We start from the raw sequence: 26,543 nt of genomic DNA on the forward strand, positions 1-26,543 counted from the left end.
GAAGCTTTCGGCGGAAGCGTCAGCCAATCAAATCATATGCCAGTACAACCTCTAGCCAATCAATCTGCTGCTTGTGTGTCAGGGGCGGGAGATTCATGTGATTGGTTGTTGGTCGAGCTTCAGACACGCCCGCCGGCAAGCTTTTTCCAAAGCCGCTGTGTGGACGGGCCGTTAGGCAAATGAAGCCGCTGACGTCACTTCTTCTTCTGCTTTGGGTTTACTGGCAGGACGCAAACAACTTCACGGCATATACTGCCACCCGGAGTCCCCGGCCGGAAGTCCCCGGAGTTGGGGACTGGCTTCAGTAGAAGCTGCTGGGACTCCCAGAGGGGGTAAAAAAGGTTCTGATGAACACATTTTAGTTCCGGCTCTTTTTGGTGTGAACACATTTCGGAACTATATCGGAACTAAAGTGGGAAAAGTACTGCGGTGTGAACGCGGCTATAGACGGCCAATCAACTGAAGTCCTTCACTACAAGGTCATGATCAGAGTCATTCTAGCAGTCATCGTGTCAGAGAAAAGACACAGAGAAAAGATTAACATCTGATAAAACGCTGTTGGTTGATCTTCACTCGTTGTGACCTTATAGTTAGAAAATCCATCAGCCAACTTATCAAGGCCAGGATCGATGTGTGTGCTCTCTAACCTTCCTGTGCGGCTGGGTAAAGTTAAAGCTGAGGAGAAATCGATGAAAACCAGTCCCACAAAAACTCTTTGCACGGTCCGGATTAGCCTGCATTGTGTTTCCATTGCATCGCCAACACCTTACAGAGGCCCTACTCTGCTTGTTGGGCTTTTCCCTTTCCTGTATTCTATTGGTTTTGGTGCATGTAAATGGAAAGGCTAAAATCCCTCTGTTTCCCATCTCTAAGCCATTGACCAATCACAACAGAGCCGTCCAGCTAACCAACAATAAAAGATCAAAGACCTTTTTTTGAGCATTAAAGCATGGAAACAACTCACAGTAGAGTCAAATAATGCACATATGAACCTGGAAATGAGCGTACTACATCATATGTTACTTGTTAGACGCTTTTATCAAAAGCAACTAACATACTCAATACTGTGGACAATCCCCACAGGAGCAATTTGGGTTAAAGTGTCTCAGGGAAACAACGACATGCTGACTACAGTGGGGTTTGAACCTGTGACCGGCTGATCCCAACATATACGCACAACCCACTGCGCCACACGCCACATACTATATCCTTCATAAGCATTTTGGACAATGCAGATGATGTTTCCTGCAAACATTTGAATTTTAAACCAATCTGTGGACCAGAAATATCAAAACAGACTTTCAGAAACCAGCCACAAGTTGTTCTAAATCAACTTGTACTGACATTTTTAGATAAAGTGAAGTATGTAGTATATAGGATGGATATACTCGTGGATTCATCTTCCTATTATACACACATGCATTTCCAAACATTTGGTCTACCTATTTGCAAATGTATTATCTTTTCAATTTACACACGGCATCTATTGCACGTCTGTCCGTCCTGGGAGAGGGATCCCTCCTCTGTTGCTCTCCCTGAGGTTTCTCCCATGTTCCCCTTTAAACTGTGGGTTTACTCTGGAAGTGAACGATGTGAGGGCCTAAGGACAGAGGGTGTCGTATTGTCATACTGATATGCTGTACAAACTGTGAAGTCCACTGAGAAAAATGTAACATTTGTGATATTGGGCTATATAAATAAACATTGATTGATTGATTGTATGGAAATAACACCATTACTTTTAGACGTCAAGAAAAAGCTACAGTCAAAGAATGGTTCATATTTATGGCTGTTGGAAATAGAGCCGTGTTGGACTTTTCACTGGAACAAACACTGCTGTTATCCTCCAACACTTGTCCATTTCATATTTTTCTTACCCTTCAAAGTGTTCTCAAGGACCTGTTTTACAAATGATAACATGGAGTGTTTCTTACATCAGCAGCACTTTGCTATCCCTGAAGCTGCAGCTTTACTAGTTCCATGGTCCTTTGGCTCTGATTGAGTGATTTGTATCAAGTCAGTTGTTCAGAAATAGCTGCTTCAAAAGCTTGTGTTTGACATGAAATGTACTTGGTGCTCACACTTTCAGTATCCCTTTTGCTGTTGCTGTAAATGCCTCCACTCCAAAACCTTGCTTTCACTTAGGGTAAATGCAGCCTTTTCTTAAAAGCCATCAGCCGAACCTGCTGCAGAAAAGAAAGTGTTGAGGGTGTGTGGGATGAAACAACAACACTTCAGGGTTTCTTTAAAAGTAGAATTTATTTTGTTTTTGTTATTTTGGTAAAAAGTTGGAAAGAAGACATATTGGGTTTCGAGCAGTGAGTTATCCGTGGCCTAGTTTCGGCAGATGTATGAGTCTGCAAAAACCAGACTAATGCAAACTCACTTCCTGTATACATGTATTTGATATATTGTTTAAAGTTCGTGGTAAAAACGTGAGTTAAAAGCTAATGCATTCCTGCAGAAATGTCATGTCGTCCCCTTTTATAGGTTTAATTTCTGTCCTCTGTTCATCTAAAACATGACATTTTCTTCATCCAAATTATAGCTCGGCCTCAGCTGTATTGCTGTTAATTATAAAGTACCAGGGGAAGTGACCTTGTGACAGACAGACCCTGCAGGAAGTTAATTGGTAGGAGCTGAGGCAGATTCAGGTCAGACCATGATCTGCTTCAGCTGATAAGTGCTGGGGTTCGGTTTGTGAAAGACAGGACAATAAATGAAAGCCTTAAAGAGCTGAACTTAAAGGGTGAGGATGTCAAAATATTGGTCTAGAGCAAGACATGCAACATAAACGATTTAGATTATATCAGGGTGTCCGCGGGGTCTTAGAAAGTATTAAAAGTTGATAAATCAATTTAGCGAAAATTAAGGCTATTAAAAAGTATTAAAGGGCATTTTCCAAGGTTTACATTTAGTAGCTTGTTTTCAATAAGTATCTAAATGGTCCAAAGAGGTTGTATTCTACAGTCTGCCTGAATGTAATCATTGCGTAGGTGTGTAGTGTGATTCTGTGTAGTTTATTTATGGCATCCCGTTGGATTTAACGTCATCTGAACAGGACATCGCACGCTCACTGCTTGATAGCGCGTGAAGGTCCGTTTACGCCGGTTGCTAAGCAACATCGTTATGGGGAAATGCAAGTCTGCGTCCAAATGGTTGGAAGATAAGGAGGAAGGACAATCAATACTGTATATAGTCAATGTGAGGTGAAGTATGTCGCCAAGGTAACCGGTTAGAACTCGAAGTGGAGATGAGGTCTTAAAATGTATGGAAAGGGTCCAAAGATCCAAATATACTTAAAGTTCCAAAAATACTTAAGAATCCAAAAATACATAAAGTTCCAAAAATACATAAAGTTCCAAAAATACCGTAAATTCCAAAAATACTTAAAATTCCAAAAATACTTAAAGTTCCAAAAATACTTAAAGTTCCAAAAACACTTAAAGTTCCAAAAATACTTAAAGTTCCAAAAATACTGAAAGTTCTAAAAATACTTAAAAATCCCAAAATACTGAAAATGGTTGGAAGATAAGGAGGAAGGACAGTCAATACTGTATATAGTCAATGTGAGGTAAAGTGTGTCGCCAAGGTAACCAGTTAAAACTCAAAGTGGCGATGAGGTCTTAAAATGTTTGGAAAGGGTCTTAAAAAAGGTCTTCAGAGGTATTACATGTGACTTCAGGATTCCTGCGTATACCCTGTATAATGTGATTTATAGTAGATTGTCACGGTTCCCTAAGGGGTATTCATAATTTTACAATAAAGTCAGAATTTCCAATACATTTTTGGTTATTCATGATCCTCAGAAGATAAACTCTCAAATCTGCCCTTTCCCCCCTAGCAACATGTCGCTTTGTGCATTAGAGATCAAATGGCTTTTACATTCTGGCAAACATCTTTATAAAAAATAGACAACTTTGTACTCACAATTTCTCTTAATGCACTGGGCTGAGTGCCATGCTTTCTCCTGAACACTCCTCAGCGTCAATGGGCTGCTGGCAGCGCTTTAGATCTGTACCTTGGGTTCTATTTTATTTAATAATTCCTCCCTTTACTCGTATTCACACATCAGTTTGATGCTGTCGCTGTTTTTCCTTCTGTTACTCTATTTCAGCCCTTTAGCCATTTTTGTTTAGTATTTTCTCCAGCGTTTGTAATTAGGTGCTGTCAAATTAGGGACAAAAAGAGACGTTTCATTGTTTGGCCTCCTGTTTAATACCCCGACATTAATGATGACAGAAGAGTAGCAGCCTTTGGAAATGTGTCAGGAACTTGTTTATTTGGAGGCGATGAAGTGAGACAGAACATTTGTTATTAATAGAGGATGTCAAATGAGCCCGAAGCCTACGGTGTGTCACACCATACCGTAGTTAGTCTCAACTTCTCAAACCGTAAGTAAGTGGCAAACAGTAAATTCCTCAGCACACAATAACGTTCTTTGAAATGTCCGCCTCTACACTTGCAATGCATTTGGATGAAAGTGAAGTGGTGGTGGGTTGAGGGAATGATGTCAACAACTGTAATCCTGACAAAGCTGCGGTGCTGAATGAGTGAAAGATGCGAAGAGAAGGCTTAGCAGCTGACATGTCTCTGTCAATTTGATTAAGGCCTGACACCCACGTACAGCTGAGGGACGCTGCTGCGGGAGCTTTGTTCAGAGCCTCAGAGGAACGCAGGTTAATGATAAGTGGTGCAGACACTTTGTGAAGGGCTTCTGAAAGGCTAATTTATCTGGCTTTGAAAAATTAATTGGAAACATTATTCTCAAAGTTAGTTTTGGAAGAAGGAAAACTCCCATTATGCATTTAAACTGTTCACCAGCAAATGAATGTCTTCATCATTAATGTGTGAGTTACTACAGGTAATGTACCAAGAATACTATGTTAACTATGTGACGTACACCTAGAGAAAAGTACCTGAATTATTCCTGAATATTTATGATATGGGTAATATTGTCCAATTAGACACAAAGGGCTCTATAAGGGATGATAGTGGTCATGCTTTGGTCTTGTTGGTGACCAGATGTCACACTTTGGAGACTTTTCTTGGCAGCACCATCATCAAAACTCCAAATATAGGGAATATATATTGTCAGAAAGTCGTTGAGTCTTCTAGTTTCACGGACTTGGATGATTTGATGAAGTAGCGTTGAAGGAACTGCCAGACAAGAGACAACAAACCAGCCAGAAACCGAACGACTCAAAACAAAGTAAAACTCTCTGACTTTTTGGGGGGAAACGTTTCAAGGTTCCTGAGAACTTTATGTTCAATTGTAACATGAGTTTGTTGGGGACTTGATTTCAACACACTTTGTAGCAGGAGATTTTTCTAGGCAGCACTCATTATCAAAACTCCGGATGAAGTGACTGTCGTTTTCATAAAGTTGTTTACTTTTCCAATAAAGTTGCCTTGAAGCTGTTCAAAAACTGCTACCACACTTCAGTCAAAACCCAAACACTCAAAACAGTCAATCTAAAATTCTCAAGGTACCTAAGAACTTTATTTGCTATTACAGTTGTTGAGGTTAACAGGAAATCTCTTGCTCCGTTACCTCCCAAATAATACCACTTATTTTGAAACAGTATTACCAAATGTATTCTATTGAACATATTGCCACTGTTCTATGGTAGACACCGTGATAGTGCCCAAACTTGACAGTGCTGATTTCTTTATGCCATTCGGTTTTTGCTGCCAACATGTTCATATAATTGATATTTGAGAAGAAGGAAAATGGCCGTAACGCTCTACGCAGTGTGGGTAACGGTACGTCTACACTACAGGCATCAAAAAATGCTTTCAACGCTTCGCCCATTCACTTGAATGGGGTGACGTAGAAGATTTTTAATCTTCGCCGAACTGCATTGTGGGGGGCATGGCATGGCTTTGCAAGCATCACAAGCATCTATCGGCATCAAAAGTTTAACAATGTTCAACTTTTGAGGCTCGATGCTTGGCATCAGCCAATCAAATCCTGTTTATGCAAATCCCGCCAGTGCAAGCGCAGCCAATCAAACCGCGTGCAAGCTGGGAGAGCCAGACCGCAGTTCATTTCCTCATATTCCAAACGAGATATTACGGTAGCAAATCAGCCGGTTCTTTACGACCAGAACTATTTACCGGGTTACAAACCGGAGGAACCAGGCATGGAGGGAGGTGGCAGAGACAGTGGGTGAAACTGGTAGGTTTTCGCCTGTTTGGAGATTTTATATCCAGTTTACTTCGTTTTAACATTGCTATTGCTTTGTATGTCGGGGGCGGGAGATTCATGTGATTGGTGGCTCGCAAAAAATCGCCAAGCTTCAGACACGCCCAGCTTCAAGATTTTTTCATGCCTGTAGTGTAGACGGGCCGTTAGGGTGGTTTTTGACTGATTTGTTGTCTCCTGTCTGACAGTACTTTCAACGCTACTTCATCAAATCACCCAAGTCTGTGAAACTAGACGAGTCTTTCTGACAATATGTATTCCCTATATTTGGAGGATGGTGCTGTTTCCAAAAGTCTCCAAAGAGGGTTGGCATCTGGTCACCAACAACACCAAAACATACAAAACGCCCACTTTCATCATGATTGAGCCCTTTGTGTCTAATTAGATAATGTGGCCAGAATAATTGCACACATATCATAAATAAAGCCAACAAACCAGAATCGTTCAGCTACTTTTGTCTTGGTGTACGCCGCAAAAGCTGTAGCATTAGTATTATTGGTACATTGCCTGTAGTAACATTAGTTAAGCAATAATTCAGTATTTTCAAAACCTTTCCTGTGAATTGACTTCAGAAATAATAACGATATGATGTTAGTTTGATGTGCTGGTGTTTATGCAGTGTTGAAACGTTTTTGAAATGCTGCCAGAAATCCTTGAGTGTTATTGGAGAAACTTCTTTATGTTGTGCCGGGGTCAGCGAGATGTCAGGAAGAGGTGAGTCTGTGAAGTCCCTCTGAGGCACTCTACTGTGTATCTGATATCTGCCAGTACAATTATAGACTTGATATGGTTTTGACACGGAAGACGAGGAAGGCTTGATGTGTTCAGGTGTGGTCTGACACTTGATTGATGATTGACCGATGTTTCTACAGCGTGTAGTCCTTATTTGACCTTTTCTGCTTCAGTAGCAAATATGTAGGAAGACGAGTTTAGAGTTTTGATTGATTGGTTTCTAGTTTAAATCCCGAGTGAGACTTTCTGTAAATCTATTGGGACTGGAACTTCAGAATCACTTCGATCTGCTCTTTGACATCAGCTTCTCAAAATCCTGACTTCAGCAGAGAGGAACGTGTGTAATTCCAAATAATGTGAAATATAAGGGAATTTGCAAAAGTTTTTAAAATAGATGCAACGTACCTGTATATATGGAAGAGGGTTGCATCTCCATCAAAAGATTAGAGAATACTTATGAATGATACCACGTATTATAAAGTAGTGTTTTGAATTATTTCCCTCTGTTATTTATAATTTATTTGGGAGTTTTCCATAGTTGTAGGCTGTCATACAGTATGTTGTACACTTTGGAATTAAACATTAACATGAACAGCAGAAGAAGAAGAAGACAGACAGGAAGTAAACACTGACAGGAACACAGAATGGGCTCTGGCACTGTTTACTGAGTGGTTAGTGGAAAATAAATCCTGAACAGACTTGGACTGTTACAGAAAACCTCCATCAGTGCTGCCATTACCCATAATCCCCTCTGTTTTCTGTTAGATGAAAACAAGGAGCCCCTCCCCACGCCCCTCTGAGAGACATTTGGTTACAAAGAACTCAATGGAGCTCTAGTCTAGGAGGAGATTCAAGTGATAAGAGGGGGGGGGGGGGGTCACCTTGATTGCTGATTGGCTAATGGTTACACAAGACAAAACATCGTTATGACATCATAAAGTGGCCACAATTTGATCAGCTCATTTTCAAACAGGTTTTTATAGAAATGGATCAAAAAGAGAGAGAATCTTTGTTCCTGAAACTTTCAGAGTCTCTTTCCACAGAGGGGACACATGTTGATGTAGAAGAGACATGAAGAAGAGGGGACACATGTTGATGTAGAAGAGACATGGAGAAGAGGGGACACATGTTGATGTAGAAGAGACATGAAGAAGAGGGGACACATGTTGATGTAGAAGAGACATGGAGAAGAGGGGACACATGTTGATGTAGAAGAGACATGAAGAAGAGGGGACACATGTTGATGAAGAAGAGACATGAAGAAGAGGGGACACATGTTGATGTAGAAGAGACATGAAGAAGAGGGGACACATGTTGATGTAGAAGAGACATGAAGAAGAGGGGACACATGTTGATGTAGAAGATGGGACACATGTTGATGTAGAAGAGACATGAAGAAGAGGGGACACATGTTGATGTAGAAGAGACATGAAGAAGAGGGGACACATGTTGATGTAGAAGAGACATGAAGAAGAGGGGACACATGTTGATGTAGAAGAGACATGAAGAAGAGGGGACACATGTTGATGTAGAAGAGACATGAAGAAGAGGGGACACATGGTGATGTAGAAGAGACATGGAGAAGAGGGGACACATGTTGATGTAGAAGAGACATGAAGAAGAGGGGACACATGTTGATGTAGGAGAGACATGGAGAAGAGGGGATACATGTTGATGTAGAAAAGACATGAAGAAGAGGGGACACATGTTGATGTAGAAAAGACATGAAGAAGAGGGGACACATGTTGATGTAGAAGAGACATGAAGAAGAGGGGACACATGTTGATGTAGAAGAGGCATGAAGAAGAGGGGACACATGTTGATGTAGAAGAGACATGAAGAAGAGGGGACACATGTTGATGTAGAAAAGACATGAAGAAGAGGGGACACATGTTGATGTAGAAGAGACATGAAGAAGAGGGGACACATGTCGATGTAGAAGAGACATGAAGAAGAGGGGACACATGTTGATGTAGAAGAGACATGAAGAAGAGGGGACACATGTTGATGTAGAAGAGACATGAAGAAGAGGGGACACATGTTGATGTAGAAGAGACATGAAGAAGAGAGGACACATGTTGATGTAGAAGAGACATGAAGAAGAGGGGACACATGTTGATGTAGAAGAGACATGAAGAAGAGGGGACACATGTTGATGTAGAAGAGACATGAAGAAGAGGGGACACATGTTGATGTAGAAGAGACATGAAGAAGAGGGGACACATGTTGATGTAGAAGAGACATGAAGAAGAGGGGACACATGTTGATGTAGAAGAGACATGAAGAAGAGGGGACACATGTTGATGTAGAAGAGACATGGAGATGAGGGGACACATGTTGAGGTAGAAGAGCCATGAAGAAGAGGGGACACATGTTGATGTAGAAGAGACATGAAGAAGAGGGGACACATGTTGATGTAGAAGAGGCATGAAGAAGAGGGGACACATGTTGATGTAGAAGAGACATGAAGAAGAGGGGACACATGTTGATGTAGAAAAGACATGAAGAAGAGGGGACACATGTTGATGTAGAAGAGACATGAAGAAGAGGGGACACATGTCGATGTAGAAGAGACATGAAGAAGAGGGGACACATGTTGATGTAGAAGAGACATGAAGAAGAGGGGACACATGTTGATGTAGAAGAGACATGAAGAAGAGGGGACACATGTTGATGTAGAAGAGACATGAAGAAGAGGGGACACATGTTGATGTAGAAGAGGCATGAAGAAGAGGGGACACATGTTGATGTAGAAGAGACATGAAGAAGAGGGGACACATGTTGATGTAGAAAAGACATGAAGAAGAGGGGACACATGTTGATGTAGAAGAGACATGAAGAAGAGGGGACACATGTCGATGTAGAAGAGACATGAAGAAGAGGGGACACATGTTGATGTAGAAGAGACATGAAGAAGAGGGGACACATGTTGATGTAGAAGAGACATGGAGAAGAGGGGACACAAGTTGATGTAGAAGAGACATGAAGAAGAGGGGACACATGTTGATGTAGAAGAGACATGAAGAAGAGGGGACACATGTTGATGTAGAAGAGACATGAAGAAGAGAGGACACATGTTGATGTAGAAGAGACATGAAGAAGAGGGGACACATGTTGATGTAGAAGAGACATGAAGAAGAGGGGACACATGTTGATGTAGAAGAGACATGAAGAAGAGGGGACACATGTTGATGTAGAAGAGACATGAAGAAGATGGGACACATGTTGATGTAGAAGAGACATGAAGAAGAGGGGACACATGTTGATGTAGAAGAGACATGAAGAAGAGGAGACACACGTTGATGTAGAAGAGACATGAAGAAGTGGATTTTGGTGACCTTTAAGTTACGCTGATGTGCAAGCCAATGCAATGGATCATACTATTTTCTTAACAGTGAATACAATCTTTTTCAATCAGTATTGTGAGTCAGGTCTTTGGTTTATTCATTCATTATTTAGCTGCATAAGGTTGAGTCAACATCCTGCTCACCCTGTCTTTTTTCTCTAACGACCGCCTGGCTGCACATCGTTGCTTACTAACACAGCCTACTGTAAACAAAGTGCAGCCCAGATACAGAATAGTACATATGCATTTCTTTCTGGTGCTTTCTAAGCGTCCGTGCTACAGTGTGTGCTTCTCAGTGAGCTCCACAGTGCCGTCTGCCACTGTGTGTTGCTCCGACATGACTTGCATGTTAAGCACCAGCAGCTGACTGGTGGAGCCTCTTGTAATGGAGCCAGTCTGCACCGGCTGCCAGCTTCCAATTAGACATGCAAACCTCCGGATCCAAGACGCCTCAAACTTTACGTTTCCCCCAGAAGAACCTTTGTCTGTGTTGAAACTGCTGTATGAACTGATCCTGTAAATCAGAATCAGAAATCCTGTTAGCGTCACTCAGCGAGGATGTTTAAAGCGTTACAGTGCAGATAAAAGCAAAAAGAGTATACATCAATAATAAGTGCACATCCATGGTCAAAGTTGCAGCATTAAAGAAAGTAAGTTCACATTGTAAATAATTTCAGATATCATAATATGTTCATTTTCAGGTTCATATTTGTATTTTGTGCCTCTGCTGTGACATGTTGTATACACTTTAATGTTCATTAAAGTATTTATTTTTCTAGTGATGGTTAGCTGGCTGGCTCTGTTGTGATTGGTCAACCTTTGAGAGATGTCCCGCCCCTTAGCCTATCACGTTCAACTAAGCTGTGTAATAAAAGTTGTTAGTAGCCTTAATGGGCTACACAGTTGTTATGCTATACCACATCGCCCTTCACTGGATGTATAATGAGCTGCACTAAACTACATTTTAGCATTTAAAATACCTAGCTATTCTTTTGCGGTTATTTTGGTAAAGTAACTCAAAAGTAATATAAAAGTAGTGTAACTCATTACCTTTCAGAGACAGTAATATTGTAATATATATTACATTTTGGAAGTAACTTGCCCAACACTGAGTAAGTGTAGAAGTGAACAAAGGAGTCCAATGGAGATGTTTCAGGAAAAGGGAGAGAGGAAACCAAAATACATTTCAATGAGGGGATCATTGACAATGTGGAAATAAATGATATAATAAGTTGTACAAATAAACTGTTTATTGCACACAAGTTTAGTTTTACAGTCCTTATTGTGTGCAGGGACACCACACAGACTGTAAATATGTCAAATGTGAAATATACACTAAAGACTTGAAGACGTGACGTACAAACAGCTCTCATAAGTCTGTGTGCTGTTCTGTTATTTGGGCTTAGAGACGCCTGTGGTTCAGAAGCTGGTAGTAGCAGGATGTCAAGTTTATAATTCCCTCACCAGAGAACGGCCAACGCTCACATCTTCTCATATTGTTATTAAAAGCTCCCAGCTATATATATTCTTCAGTGTGGGGGGATTATCAGTAAATTAATACCCCGTTGCTAATATCGCTTCTCAGTTCACCAATCAATTCTAACTTCTTCCCTTACTTTGTCAAATTCAAAACGTGAATAATCATCCTGCTGGAAAGCTATTAAGTCAAGCCAACACAGGGTGTGTGTCTCTATGGACGTACGAGTTAGTAAATGAATGCTTCATTTTACTTTAGCTCTTATAAAAAAGATTAGCTTCTTAAAGGATAACAGCTGAGGGATTTAATTTGGATCCAAGCTCCGTAAATGTTTATGAAAGTGAGATTTTAAAAGAGAAAATGCAGGAAGAGCTATTTGTATTTCATTAATCAAAATGATTTTATTTATTTTTAGACATTTGCTCATTTGGACATATCACAAACAATAATTATTTGATGAATGTGATTTATGTATGCCCCCTATATTATATAATCATGAACAATCTAAATATATGTTGGTATTTAACAACAAAGTCAGGCTGCTAATTATAGTATTTACAGCCAATTGGTTTGCCTCTAATGCATCACAATGTGTTCACCTAATAACTAGTGAGATGCATTTGAATGTAGTCTCCATTTGTTGTGTAAATAATTTATTTGAGCTAAATTACCAAACCTGCACTTAAATGTCAGGCCTTGCAGACCATTCACATGCACCAAAACCTATAGGAGTTTATGAGGTGAGTAAGTATATCATACTAACCTCACAGGAATGCACTGATTAGCTCTTACTGTAATTTAAAGTTCGTAGGATGGTCCCAACTGATCTGAGGTAATAAAACAGCCAACAGATATATCCAGCTATCGTTGTGTTTAGTCGTTTGGAGTCTCACAGGTGGAGAGTGAGGTAGCAGATGTTAGATTGGTGTCATGATCGAGTATGTCGAGACATCATCTGTCATCGAAGCCTTCTCCTCACACCTCTGTTAATCAACACCCTTTCCCCTCACATCTCCTCAGAGCTCATGCTTCACGTTTTCATCAATGTATCTCAGGTCTTTCTTTATTTCAGAGCTTTGATGAAAATGGGAGGTTAACGTTAGTAGTTTAGCATGTATAGTAGCATGTATTGGTATATTTACAACACCACAAGCTGCTGACCATACGGTAAAGCATCCGTACAAATCCATCCAAATGTAACACAACTCGTAAAATAAATAAATATTGCAATTATTACATATCATTTTACAACGATTATTTAAAAATGGGAAATCTGTCAGTACAGTCCTCACAATCTTGCTTTTGGTTCAATTAAGTAAGATTTAAAAGTCGAGCGGCGACATTTTGAACTTGTATCAGTCTCGAATGATTTACTACATTAATAAGAATAGATTTTAACCAAATATGATGATTCCCTTTCATTTATTTAGCTTAAAGGTGGGGTAGGTAATTTAGGAGAAACCAGCTCGAGTGCGCTAGAATTTGAAAATACACAACCGGAACAAATCTGCTACTTCCTCACAGAGCCCCTCCTCCAACACACACGAACATGACCAATGAGGGCACGAGATAAGTTTGTGCACAGATGGAAGGCTGACAGGCAGGTAGGCCATCCAGTTACTTTAGCCGGGCCGGCTCAGATGATTGGTCGTGATTTTTACAGCGCCACGGCTTCCACAGATGACATTTATTTATGGATTTATTGTCAAAGCACTTCAGATATTCATTGCTATCGGGATGTTAAGAGCATTCCATGGAATATAACAAAAAGTGTTTCTCAAACTTACCTACCCCGCCTTTAATATTGTCCATTAAGACAAAAATAATTCAAGCTCAAGGAAGGATTAGGGTTAGGGTTAGGTTTCCCTTGTCTAAATCGAGAATACTTTTCAACCCGTGTTAATTCAACAGGACTAGAATCAGCAGAAAAGTCACGACCTTAACACAAACTGGAGAACCCAAATGCACGACCCAGAGACAGTCTTGAATGTAGTAAAACATGTATTTTTAATTTCCAAGAAAACTGAAAATCCCTCTTAACAGAGTAGGTACTGGATTTAACATAAAGCGCTCACAAGGAGGACAAAACAAGCGTAACATAAGGAGAACTTAAGATCAACTTAAGCTTACAAAAACAAAACCTGACTAGACTGGAAAAGACCTTTCTTAGTTGAAGCGTGGCTCGTTCCATCCATGGAAACGAACAAGACAAACTGACACAGGACAGGGGAGAGACAGGACTGTTTAAACATGAGGTGAGTGGGGACAGGTGGAAACAATCAGGGGCGGGGCAGACGCTGGTGATGGCGGGAAAAACACACAAGGGGAGGAAGGAACCGGGCCTGCAATTAAAGACAAGAGGTAAATTCAAAATAAAGCAGGAAATGACAGAGAAAATACATAAACAAAACTAACAGACGAGACACAACAAGAAAGGCCACATCCAAGGCTTTATCTGAAAAGGAAAAGTCCTTCATCCAAATCTTTCTTTATGCGATCAAGTATTGTTTGAGCAGCGACACACTTTCGCTTTACACATTAGACTCAACAAGAACCTTATCCTAAAAACACTGCACGAGTGGCCATTTAGAGACATGCACCGAGAAGATTGCTCGGGGAATAGCTCTCGTTCCCACACCGCCTGAACCCCTCTGTGTTGTCTTTAGTGCTGCAGATATGATCAGTCGATTCTTGGCCAGTTGTCCAAGCATTAGCAGGCATGGCTTGAGTCTGCAGCGCGGTATCCTTGATCTTACCAGATGAGGGAAGGAAATGGATACGCTGTTTTCTCTGTATCTACCTCCAGCCTTTAAAAGCAAACACGGTGCTGTTTCATTCCTCTAGAGCCGGCAAACGGGAAGAAAGACCAGGTCATGTATGTTTTTAACAGAAAATCAATATTTGTATTACCACAAGAGACGTACAGTTCTCACCGTTAAATGAATCAATATTTCTCCATCACCAGGAACATTAAATCATCCGTTGTCGGTGTCCAGGTTCTCATCTCACGCCAACGTTTTCCTTGGGTACTTTTCTTGTTCATGTAGCAAAGGAGGTGAAGGAGTGAGTCCTTAAACAAGGGAATGAGTCAGCGTTTTACCACTTCCTGTCCCCTCGTCTGGATATCAATGTTTTTTTAAACATGTTTTTGGTTGTCGGTTGGTTGGTTTTGGTTGCCTGAAATAGTTTCAACACAAGCCGAAGAGGTTTTAAGGTTTTTTTCGACAACATAAAAAAAGTTGATTGCTAAGAAGTGTCTAAATGAGACGACTAAACGTCATCACACACAACATTAGCCTCCTTTAGCTTAGCGGTGGTGACGTGAAGTCATGTGACCATGCTGTAGTTCCTTTATAGCCCAACATTAGCCGCCTTTAGCTTAGCGGTGGTGAAGTGAAGTCATGTGACCATGCTGTAGTTCCTTTATAGCCCAAAATTAGCCGCCTTTAGCTTAGCGGTGGTGACGTGAAGTCGTGTGACCGTGCTGTAGTTCCTTTATAGCCCAACATTAGCCGCCTTTAGCTTAGCGGTGGTGACGTGAAGTCATGTGACCATGCTGTAGTTCCTTTATAGCCCAACATTAGCCGCCTTTAGCTTAGTGGTGGTGTCGTTGGTTATAATGACAAAGTGTATCCACCAAAGGAAAACAAATTCCCCCCCATGAAGATCTTTCTTAAAAGCTTCCAATTTGCCCAACATTAAACAAACTCTTAAACACTTTTCACCACCATGCCTATTTAATACATTCACGCAGCTTTACATACGGTTTATACCAGAATAATGATGATGTGTGCAGTGGAGGAAAGAAAAAGACATGCCGCTGTGACTGCCTCTAATCAGTCAAGCTTTCTACAGCTATGAAATTGTCGCCTCGTGAAGCTGCGCTGTCTCTTTGTGCTGTCAGGATGCTTAGCTACCTGTCTTTGATCAGGCGAGTTCTTCCAAAGACTTCCCATGAATCTCCTGGAGAGAATCAGGCCGAGACTGCCTCCATCGAGTGGCGACACGCTGAAGGCTCAGCGGGATTTCTCCGTGGAGCTCCGGCTCACGATTATTCCCGCTTTGCTTCCATGCTGCACATGAAGAGAGATTTACATTTAAAAACCCATCCCATGTCCTGTCATTCGGGTTCACACTTGCACTTTTTGCCTCGAGCATTTGATTACAGATTTGAACACTTTTCCGTGAATACGCAAGCATTTTAATTTGCCTGCAGGAAGAGTCACACTGCAGGTGTTCCTCTGCACTCTTTCTGAATCCCACCTGTGCCGCTGTAGCTGAGGCTGAGGCTGAGGCTGAGAGATGGAATAGAGTTAAGTCTGGAGAAAAGGATATTCTTTAATTTGCAGCATCGTAAATCATCTGCCAGGAGAAGCAGGGTGGGGTAAACGAGAACCAGAGCTCCCTTTAATGACTCTGTAAGGCGCCTTAATAAAACCTCAGATAGAGCTACTGATAAACTGAGGATCATCTTACCCCAGACTAATTACCAATGCAAATCATTCGTTCTTGAGAACATATTATGTTTGATAATTAGATCATTTTCCACACAGTTACCTTAGTTTGTATTTGAATGCTGTTACATGGTGTCTGTGGCAGGCATTGACTCGCTTTGGTTTCGTCAGATATTAGATAAAGAGTTGTTGATTTTCAAAGGAACAAGATTCATTATTAGCTTTTACTTTGGAAATGTTTCTGGCAAACTGTATAGCTTCATATGACTTCCTCTCACAACCCAAAAGGCACTTTAAGTACTATTAAGTAAACATTAAGTTGTTCATGGTACATTGTACTAGGGCTGCTCGATTATGGCAAAAATCATAATCTCGATTATTTGGGTCATTAATTGTAATTGCGATTATTAAATGCGATTATTCATTGACTTTGAAAACATCCATTTATTGTACTTTAAAACAAATACAAATAATAATTTCAACTTTTTAACTTTTGAATTATATGTTCAGGGGAACCAACTGAAAAACCAATACAAAATAAAATAAATTATACATTCATGTCTACATTTAAATAAATAATATTAAAATAATAAATACCAATAAACAAGATCAACAAACATGTTGCAGTGCACTGTCACAACCTGAACACTCCTTAACATATAGCCAACATGTTGGTAAAACATATTCAACATATTCCACTCACTGCACTGGGTCAATAATTTATATCACGATTATTAAAAACGATTATCCATTTACTTTGAAAACATCAATTTATTGGAGAAAAAATATTTGAACAGTATGTTTTCGACAGTTGATTACCCTGAACTTTAATTATAATTCAACTGAAAAAAAAAAAAAAAAAAAAAAAAATGTTTTATTTCGATTACGTTGTTTCCGTAATCGTTGCAAGCCATAATCGTAATCGCGATTAAAATACGATTAATTGAGCAGCCCTAAATTGTACCCTAACTAGAAGATAAAGGTCCAACTAAAATGGTCAGTAATGCAAACAGAAACCACTCGAAGTCCAGATCTACAGCAAAGCCTGGCTTATTGGTAAAGGTTGTAGCCCCTTGCATTGGTCTAAACTGGTGTTGTAAGGATTAATAAGACCCTAACTCTACACCAAACACCAAAGTGAATCTTTCAGAAACCAGAGATAAGAGTTAAAAGTAAAAATATGACTTTAAAGAAAGTGTAAATTGTCCTTAAAGAAAAGGATCATATTTGCGCCACTGGATTTCTTTTGTAAGCAAACAGTTGATCGTCGTTCAGCTCAATGAAGGCCTTTTTACTCCTGTAGATGTTCATCAGAATAATATGGATAGTGCACTTGAGTAACCATGGTTCAAGTTTAAGAAAAGACAGATACTGATGAGTGGAAGAGCAGGATTTCCACTTTCTATACTTATAAAATTGCCAGAATACAATAAAATACTAACTTTTGGTAATAACAGTGTGCTGAATACACGATGTTGTTGATTGAGTAAATATCCCCGTGCTTGCTACTTCCTTCGAGGGTCAGCAATGGTAATGAAGCCCACAAACACTCGCCTCTTTCTCGCATAATGAGAAGCCAACTGAATATATGACAAACGCACATCTGAATGGCCTTCTGTGTATAATATAACCCGAACAAGTGAGCCCGCTAACAAGCAGACAGTTCAACAATGTCCTTGTAGAGAATCTAGACCCATAACCCATATGCGCGGAGATGTTGCACTCTAGTGAGCACAGAAATATCATCCCAGACTTTCATTCATCGAGGGTATGCTGCTGGGAAGATGGTTGTTCTTTTGAGCAGGCGAAGCAATTTGATTTTGAGCCTGGCCTTATTGTGCTTTGCCCTCGTGTCAACATTCCTCTCGCTGCACCCAGAAACTAATGTATATTCTGTTTCCATCTTCTTTCTCTTTACCCAGCCGCCATCCAGGTGCAGATCACGCCAACACAGGGAGAGATCAGCGTGGGAGAGTCCAAGTTCTTTCTCTGCGAAGGTAAGAGTGACGTCGTCAAGGCAACCTCATTCAACCTCATGCAAATGTATGAACTTACTGGCAGAATGAATTTAAATAATAATGATAGAAGTTAGTTTATTTAACAATACTAAAGGATGAAAAAAAGACAAGTCTAAATGAATTTAACTGTCTTTCCTGTGGATGTAATGAGAAGTTAGGCTCACTCAGAGGTGGAAAAGAGAAGCAGTGTGAAGAGATAATGAGGAAAGGTCTTTCGTTGTGTTCACCGCTGAGTGAACATTTGCAGGTGTCAGCTACTCTGAGATACAGGTGGTATTTGCATTATGGGGTCAGCTGACATCAAAGAACATTTTCGACACGATTAAAAGCATGCCAGTCATAGGGTCAGAGTTATAATCACACTCTCACTGCAGAATATGTACATTAGCGGCTCTTTTCAACCAAATTACAAAATGAAATGGTGCCTTGAAATGCAGTTTGTCTCACCCACCGTAAAAGTAAGGCAATATATTTCCTTAAACTGAGCGACCTGACACTTAGAAATGTAAATTACCATGTGCCCATTACCTTTTAACGCATACTTTATTGCAAATTGCATCAAGAACAGTTAACGAACCAATAAGAACATTTGAAAAGGTTTATTTGTAATGTTAGTATTGAATAAATGAATGGTCCGGGGATGGAAGTGTTTAACACATACGCCTACTTACTCTCAAATGATCCGAAGATGTGCATGCACTCACTCAACAAATTATTGAAATAGTTTCTTCCTGTCTTTTTCCGAACCCTTCGTAATTACCTACTCTACCAACTGACCTCAGACCGATCCCACTCGACAATAAAAAAAATCTTAAAAACCCCATTTCACCACAAAGTGACACTCTTTAAAGTCTCTGTGTATTTAAAAAAAAGTAACTCCAGACCTGTTGCTACCCAGAAAACGTTCACGATGAAAGCTCATTGTCTCCGCGCAGGTACAATGTGAAGCTGATTTATCTCTCTGAGTGATTTCTATTATTTGGTTGGATGAAAGAACATGGCTTCAGCTCGAACGCCAATCATCCCGTTGGAGAGGATGTATCTAGAAATGTTAAGGAACAAATAAGAACATTTTAAAACGTTTATTGGCAATGTTAATATAAATAAATGAATGTTCCGAAGATGAGAGTCTTGAAAAGAATATGCCTACTTATTCTCAAATGATCCAAAAATGTGATTTCACTGATCAGTAACTCAACAAATTCTTAACCCCCCTGTCTTTTTTCAGACCTTTCGTAATTATCCGCTCTGACCTCATACCCCTCAACCTCAACCCCACCTTTTAAACATCTTCAAACCACATTTCACCACAAAGTGACACCCTTTAAAGCAGGGGTGTCAAACTCAAGGCCCGGGGGCCAAATCCGGCCCGCGAATTCATTGTATGTGGCCCCACAAGAGCTCTGAAAGAATATAATATGTTTATTATACGGTTACAATGGCGATTTACAGAAGCACGTTGCCCATAAACTACATGTCCCACAATGCATCTCTCATTTGACTTTTTTTCTCAGGATTGACTTTTTTCCAAAATGTCACCTTTTTTATTTTGCTTTTCTCTTTAAATCATTTTGTGGCATTGTCACTGAAAATACTTGCAATTATTTGCCCTAGACTTCTGCTTTCAGACGTAGTTAATTATGAAGTTATTACCCTATCCGATAATAATCCAATGCAGAGGCGATGATGTAATATAATACAATATTTTATATATATTAAATATTTATATATGTGTTTTTATATAGTCTTAAAGTTACAAACGGCCCTTTGAGTGCAACCATAATGCTAATGTGGCCCGAGATGAAATTGAGTTTGACACCCCTGCTTTAAAGTCTCTGTGTATTTTAAAAAAGTAACTCCAGACCTGTTGCTACCCAGAAAACGTTCACGATGAAAGCTCATTGTCTCCGTGCAGGTACAATGAGAAGCTGAATTATCTCTCTGAGTGATTTCTATTATTTGGTTGGATGAAAGAACATGGCTTCAGCTCGAGCGCCAATCATCCCGTTTGAGACGATGTCTAAAAGCATTTAAGGCTCTTTGTGTTCCTGACGAGATGAGATGGCATTATGCGTTAGGGAAGTGTCTCAGATGGCACTCGATTTTAAAAGAAATGAGTGGAAATGATGGGGTTTTTCTTCCAGCGAAAGATGCCAACGATGAATAATCCTCTAATAGAAATAATTCACATACTAACCTTTTTATGTTGAAGTAAGCAAATTTAGTCTGATCCGGAAAATATGCGTACTGCAGGGATTTGGGATTTGATGTAATGCTTCAAAGCCATTGCAACTCAAACGTTCTCGATGTATGGGGTGTAGATATCAGCTTTTTTCTGACTTGTAGAAGTAATGATGACTATTTGTGTTTCATCTTTCATTTCGAGTCAGTTTGTACTCGCTGAAAAGCATGCAAGCTCAGATGATTGCTTAAACGTGTTAAAGTAGTTTGCAGAAATGGTGTAATACATCTGGGATTAAACTGCACAGCATAACATTTCATTTATAAAGTTCAAATGCAGCCGAGATAAAACATTCTGAACTACATGAATATCAATTAAATGTATACTGCATATATTTGAGAGGAGGTTTAAATCCAATCCAATTATCAAGCAAGTCAGGAGAAAGCAAAACGATTTAAAACATCAAACAAAATGCTATGTTTTTCAATTTAAAACATATGTTGGCTGTTTTTTTACGGGATTAGAAACAGCCTGGACATATTTTTCTCTTCTCACTACGGTAAAGATCTTAATATATTAAGAAAACTAAAAAGTCTAACAACAAATTGATACCAACCATGTCTCAATAACTTGTCAAGAAGTGCATTCAAATGAGGCTAAATTGAGAGGTCCAGAAATGAGGCAAAAGGATAAATCAAAAATAATGAATTGCTGTCAAAATGGTCCCGCTAGCATCCAGAGAACCCCGTATCATATAAACCTAGAAAATAACACAACAAATAGATACCAACACATTTCTTATTGGCTTTTCTAGAAGTGCAATTAGAGACTCTCCGAAGTTGAGGCTGATTACTGTTGGGTAAGGTTGCCAGAAATAAAATGCAAATTACAAAATCCATGAATCCATTCCTGTCAAAAAGTTCCTCAAAAGACCTTCAAAGTTTGACAATCTTTCCGTTAGACTCTGTATTATTCATAGCCTCGATGGACTTTTCTTAAGCTGTAGTGAAGACTCTGATATCATCTGAAAATAGAAAGTCCAACAACAAATTGATACCAACCATGTCAAATTAGCGTTTCTAGAAGTGCACGAAAGATTCTCCAAAGAAGAGGATGTTTTATGTCAAGAAGAAATTGCTTTGAAACACAGAAGTCAATCAGATCAGATTGGATATATTGTATAACCAGTAATGCAACACTAAGCTTGATATTGGAGATGGAAATCTATTCGTTTTTAGGTTTTTATTCTCCCTCCTAAATTACAATGAATATTTTTTGCAAAGGCTGTTGTTCTGGCTGTCTCAAATGGTTGAGCACCAATCAAATGTGTAGCTTAAGTTGGGTAAGGAGGAGGCAGGAAAATACGTCTAGAAGTGACTCAAGAAATGCCTCGTTCTTATTCAATCCTGTGTGTTTCAGCGATAGGAGACGCTAAAGACATCGACTGGTACTCCCCCAATGACATAGAAATAATAAAAGTGTCCCGCTAGCTCGTCTAGAAGTGACTCAAGAAACGTTCAAAATGTGACTGTTTTTTCTGCATTTTCTCAATCGATTTACGATTATCATTAGGGATGTCCCGATCACCTTTTTTTGCTCCCGATCCGATTCCGATCATTTGATTTTGACAATTAGCCGATACCGATTTTTCCTGATCCGATCTTTATGCAATGCATTAAGAGAGAAAAAAAAAAAAAAAAGCATTCAAGTTGTCCCTTAAGGTTATTTTTTTATTTAAATTGGATATTCTATCCAACATGGATATAGCTTCTTTCTTTCACAGCAGCATTGGATCAGTTCAGTTGTGCAGCATTGGATCAAAACTAAATAAAGCTTTCAGTACTCGTTAGCTTACTGCTACAATTAGACACTGCGCCCACTCTGTTGCCAGATTTGAGAGAAATAAGCAACCAGGTCTATGAAGACAAGCCCCAAAGAAGCAACACATACATGATGTTGTGTTATTTGAAACCAAAACTAAGGCCTCAGGATGACTTTAAGACTTGAACATGGGCATTTTTGTTTTGTAACAATTAATTTAAAAAATCCCGATCCCCGATTTTTTTCTCCCGATTCCGATCTTTTGAAAATCACGTGATCGGCTCCGATCCCCGATCACGTGATCGGATCGGGACATCTCTAATTATCATATTTGACTTATTTTCCCTTCTTCCTTGCCTCTCTATAACTGAATGATGTGTGTTGCAGTGATGGGAGATGCTAAAGACATCGACTGGTACTCCCCCAATGACATAGAAATAATAAAAGTGTCCCGCTAGCTCGTCTAGAAGTGACTCAAAAGATGTTCAAAGTTAGGCTGTTTTTTCTATAAGGCTCACAGGATTGTGCAAAGCTTCAATGAACTTAAATGTTATCATATATATTGCAGCTCTGGACGTTGTTTCCTTTCTTCCTTGCCTCACTATAATTTAATTCTGTGTGTTTCAGTGACGGGAGATGCTAAAGACATCGACTGGTACTCCCCCAGTGGAGAGAAGATCCTTCCCAACAGGCCGGACATTATCGTGAGCCGCGGAGATGAAACCATGTCCACGCTCACCATCTACCACGCCAACGTGGACAGCGCCGGCATCTACAAGTGTGTCGCCAAGAACGGAGACAAGGAGGCGCAGGCCACGGTGCAAGTGAAGATCTTCCGTAAGTCTCAGCTTTTTTAAACTCATGTGCAACGATACAGAATTAGCATTATGAGAAAAAACAGTTTTCGGAGCATTTTTGTAATTAACATTTTAGGGAAACACAGGAAAACAACAAACGCCCTCACGGCAATTACTACAGACCACATTCCGTATCTAGAAATTACCTTTTTTGTTTCCACTAATTGGTTTTGTGAGCTACTTCCTTTGGGTTTTTATCCAGGCAGCAAAAAACATTTAGTGTAATTTAGATATAATTCATTGTGTGACTTCTCCGGTATGTTTGGAGAAGCTTAATCTATTACTTAAACCTACTTTTCAAACCCGTTGTTAAGATAAGACTCAAGGGTTTGCTTTTATGGGTTTGTATTTTCAGGCAAGACAACTTCTTATAAACTATGAATTCCTTTATGAGTGATAGTATGTGATGTTACTTTATTAATGCTCCGAAATATGGGGAAACATATACTCAACAAATCTACAAAAAATAATAACATCTAAAAAAAAAGTATTACGAATCGTCTGTGGTGTTGGTAAATATTAACTCACAACTCCCATATTTAAAAAACTCAATCTATTCAAATGTGTTGATATAGTTAAGCTTAAAACAGAACTGATTATGCACAAAGTTTACCATAACCAAAATGCCTACTAACATTCAAAAGCAGTTCCAAACCACAGTCAGGAAATACTCAACCAGGCATCCTAAGTGGTTGTGTAGCAAGCCCTGTAGAACAACCATCAAATCACAGCTGATCCATCATCGGAGTTAGAACGAGGAATGGACTTCACCCAGACCTTTCAAGTATTACTAGTCCTCAACAATTCAAAACTAAAGTAAAAACAATTATATTTGCAGATTACTCCAGCTAACAGGTATTGGATATTCCCAGTATTGCTTATATATGAATTTACTTTTTTTTTGCCCTAACTTTTGTTTTATTTATTAGTCTTTTTCCAGTTTTCATTAGTTTTCTTTATTTCTTTGTACTCCTTAATTTCTATACGTTTTTGACGAAATAAATGTCATCACTATATTGATGCTAATGATGATGCACGGGAGGGCTACTCCCCATAAGCTATGCTTCAGCCCTCCCGCTTCTACTAATTTAGTTCATTTGTGTGTATGAATTATACGTTTTTGTTTTTGTATGATTTTAGTAGAATAAAAAAAAAAAAAAAAAAAAATTATGAGTCTGAAGTTGTCTGAGCATTAAAGCATTAAACAATTAAGAGGATGGATGTTACAGCTTTGGTCAGTGAGGTTAATACTTAAAGAAATACAGCATCCATTTAGGGCTGTGAAATGTGAACTACTACATCATTTTGTAAATATTATCCAAAAAAGATTTTTAAAAAATCAAAGTTAGATATTTTTTGGGAGGATTTACACCAAACAATGTTTTTTTTATTAAGCCTGTAGAATTCAGTTTGTAGTCCAGGACTTCCTTTCAGCTCCAAAATACTTTATTAATATATTTTCCCATATTTTGCATCTTTCAAATGTTGTTATTCCTGCGGTTCGGATATTGCATAGTCCATGTTCAGCTTTTGATAAAAGGTCCATTCATTGTGCAGCCCTATTTCGGATTACTTCTTTTGTTTTAATGCACATTCGAGTCCGTTGCCTTACTTTTACAGGAATTGTCTTTAACCTGCCTACCTTCCAACGCCTTCTGTAATTACTTTAGCACTTAACACTCAACCTTACTTTAAGCAATCTACAAAATGGCAAATGAAAGTTCCCAGTGTCCGTGTGAAAGGTTAAGTATTTATAACGGCGTGTGATGTATGCTTTCCTCTCTACAGAAAAGATCACCTTTGAGAGCGCCCCCAGCCCTCAGGAGTTTAACGAAGGCGATGACGCGGCCATCGTCTGCAACGTGATCAGCTCTCCTCCTCCCAGCATCATCTGGAAACACAAAGGCTCCAAGATCCAGGTTGCCAAAGACGGTGAGCCCAATTCCGACAAAAAGCTGGAACTGATTCCTCACCTTCAACCTTCCTCCCCTCTATCTCTTACCCTCACTCCCTCTGAGCACTCACCCTTTTCCCTTCTGCCAATGCTGTCTGCCAGGTCACGCTTTCCAATCAATTTGCCCCAGTATTCCTTGTTTCCTTCTCCTGTTGCCCTTCATCTTTGAACAAAGCCATGCATTTGCAGCAGGGGAGCTTACGACCTCAAAGATGATGGACTAACAGGGGAAATGGTCTCTTCTTGGCCCAGAAGGAAGTGGTTATGAGAACAGATTGGAACTGCCCAAGTAGAGCGAGAGCTACTCAGGAGGGGGAAGTAATGTGGAAATATGATAGAGAACATAGGGAGCTGAACACCCTGAAATTACGCAGTATTTTAGCACTTCCTATTCACTCGTCTTAAAGTCAATGTTTTTTGGAAGTGTTTTTTCGTTAGAAGCCTGAAATAAGATCTGTGGTTAACAGAAGCTGAAGGAATTTGTATATAAAATACATCAGTAAATATCCCATCGGGGCATGTAGGTTGCTAACAAGTGTCTCAATGAGACGACTTAACGTCATCACGTCCAACATTAGCAGCCGGTGGTGACGTGAAGTCATGTGACCGTGCTGTAGTTCCTTTATAGCCCAACGTTAGCCTCCTTTAGCTTAGCGGTGGTGACGTGAAGTCATGTGACCGTGCTGTAGTTCCTTTATAGCCCAACATTAGCCACCTTTAGCTTAGCGGTGGTGACGTGAAGTCATGTGACCGTGCTGTAGTTCCTCTATAGCCCAACATTAGCCACCTTTAGCTTAGCGGTGGTGACGTGAAGTCATGTGACCGTGCTGCAGTTCCTTTATAGCCCAACATTAGCCACCTTTAGCTTAGCGGTGGTGACGTGAAGTCATGTGATCGTGCTGTAGTTCCTTTATAGCCCAACATTAGCCACCTTTAGCTTAGCGGTGGTGACGTGAAGTCATGTGACCGCGCTGTAGTTCCTTTATAGCCCAACATTAGCCACCTTTAGCTTAGCGGTGGTGACGTGAAGTCATGTGACCGTGCTGTAGTTCCTTTATAGCCCAACATTAGCCACCTTTAGCTTAGCGGTGGTGACGTGAAGTCATGTGACCGTACTGTAGTTCCTTTATAGTCCAACATTAGCCACCTTTAGCTTAGCGGTGGTGACGTGAAGTCATGTGACCGCGCTATAGTTCCTTTATAGCCCAACATTAGCCGTCTTTAGCTTAGAGGTGGTGACGTGAAATCATGGGACCGTGCTGTAGTTCCTTTATAGCCCAACATTAGCCACCTTTAGCTTAGCGGTGGTGACGTGAAGTCATGTGACCGTGCTGTAGTTCCTTTATAGCCCAACATTAGCCACCTTTAGCTTAGCGGTGGTGACGTGAAGTCATGTGACCGTGCTGCAGTTCCTTTATAGCCCAACATTAGCCACCTTTAGCTTAGCGGTGGTGACGTAAAGTCATGTGACCGTGCTGTAGTTCCTTTATAGCC

General features: G+C 40.0%; 1 protein-coding gene across 9 annotated transcripts in view; it reads left to right on the forward strand.

The window, feature by feature from the left end:
* LOC307018832 (neural cell adhesion molecule 1-like) overlaps window positions 1-26,543 on the forward strand; it is a 320,994-nt gene that overhangs the window by 206,014 nt on the left and 88,437 nt on the right. For all 9 annotated transcript variants that reach the window (XM_079649276.1, XM_079649273.1, XM_079649274.1 and 6 more), the window contains exons 2-4: window positions 18,140-18,214; window positions 22,866-23,075; window positions 24,884-25,027. In XM_079649276.1, the coding sequence (XP_079505402.1) occupies window positions 18,140-18,214; window positions 22,866-23,075; window positions 24,884-25,027 (429 nt within the window). The remainder of the gene's footprint in view (window positions 1-18,139; window positions 18,215-22,865; window positions 23,076-24,883; window positions 25,028-26,543) is intronic.

The sequence above is a fragment of the Notothenia rossii genome, assembly GCF_949606895.1.
Source record: "Notothenia rossii genome assembly, chromosome: 9".
Classification (NCBI taxonomy): Eukaryota; Metazoa; Chordata; class Actinopteri; order Perciformes; family Nototheniidae; genus Notothenia; species Notothenia rossii.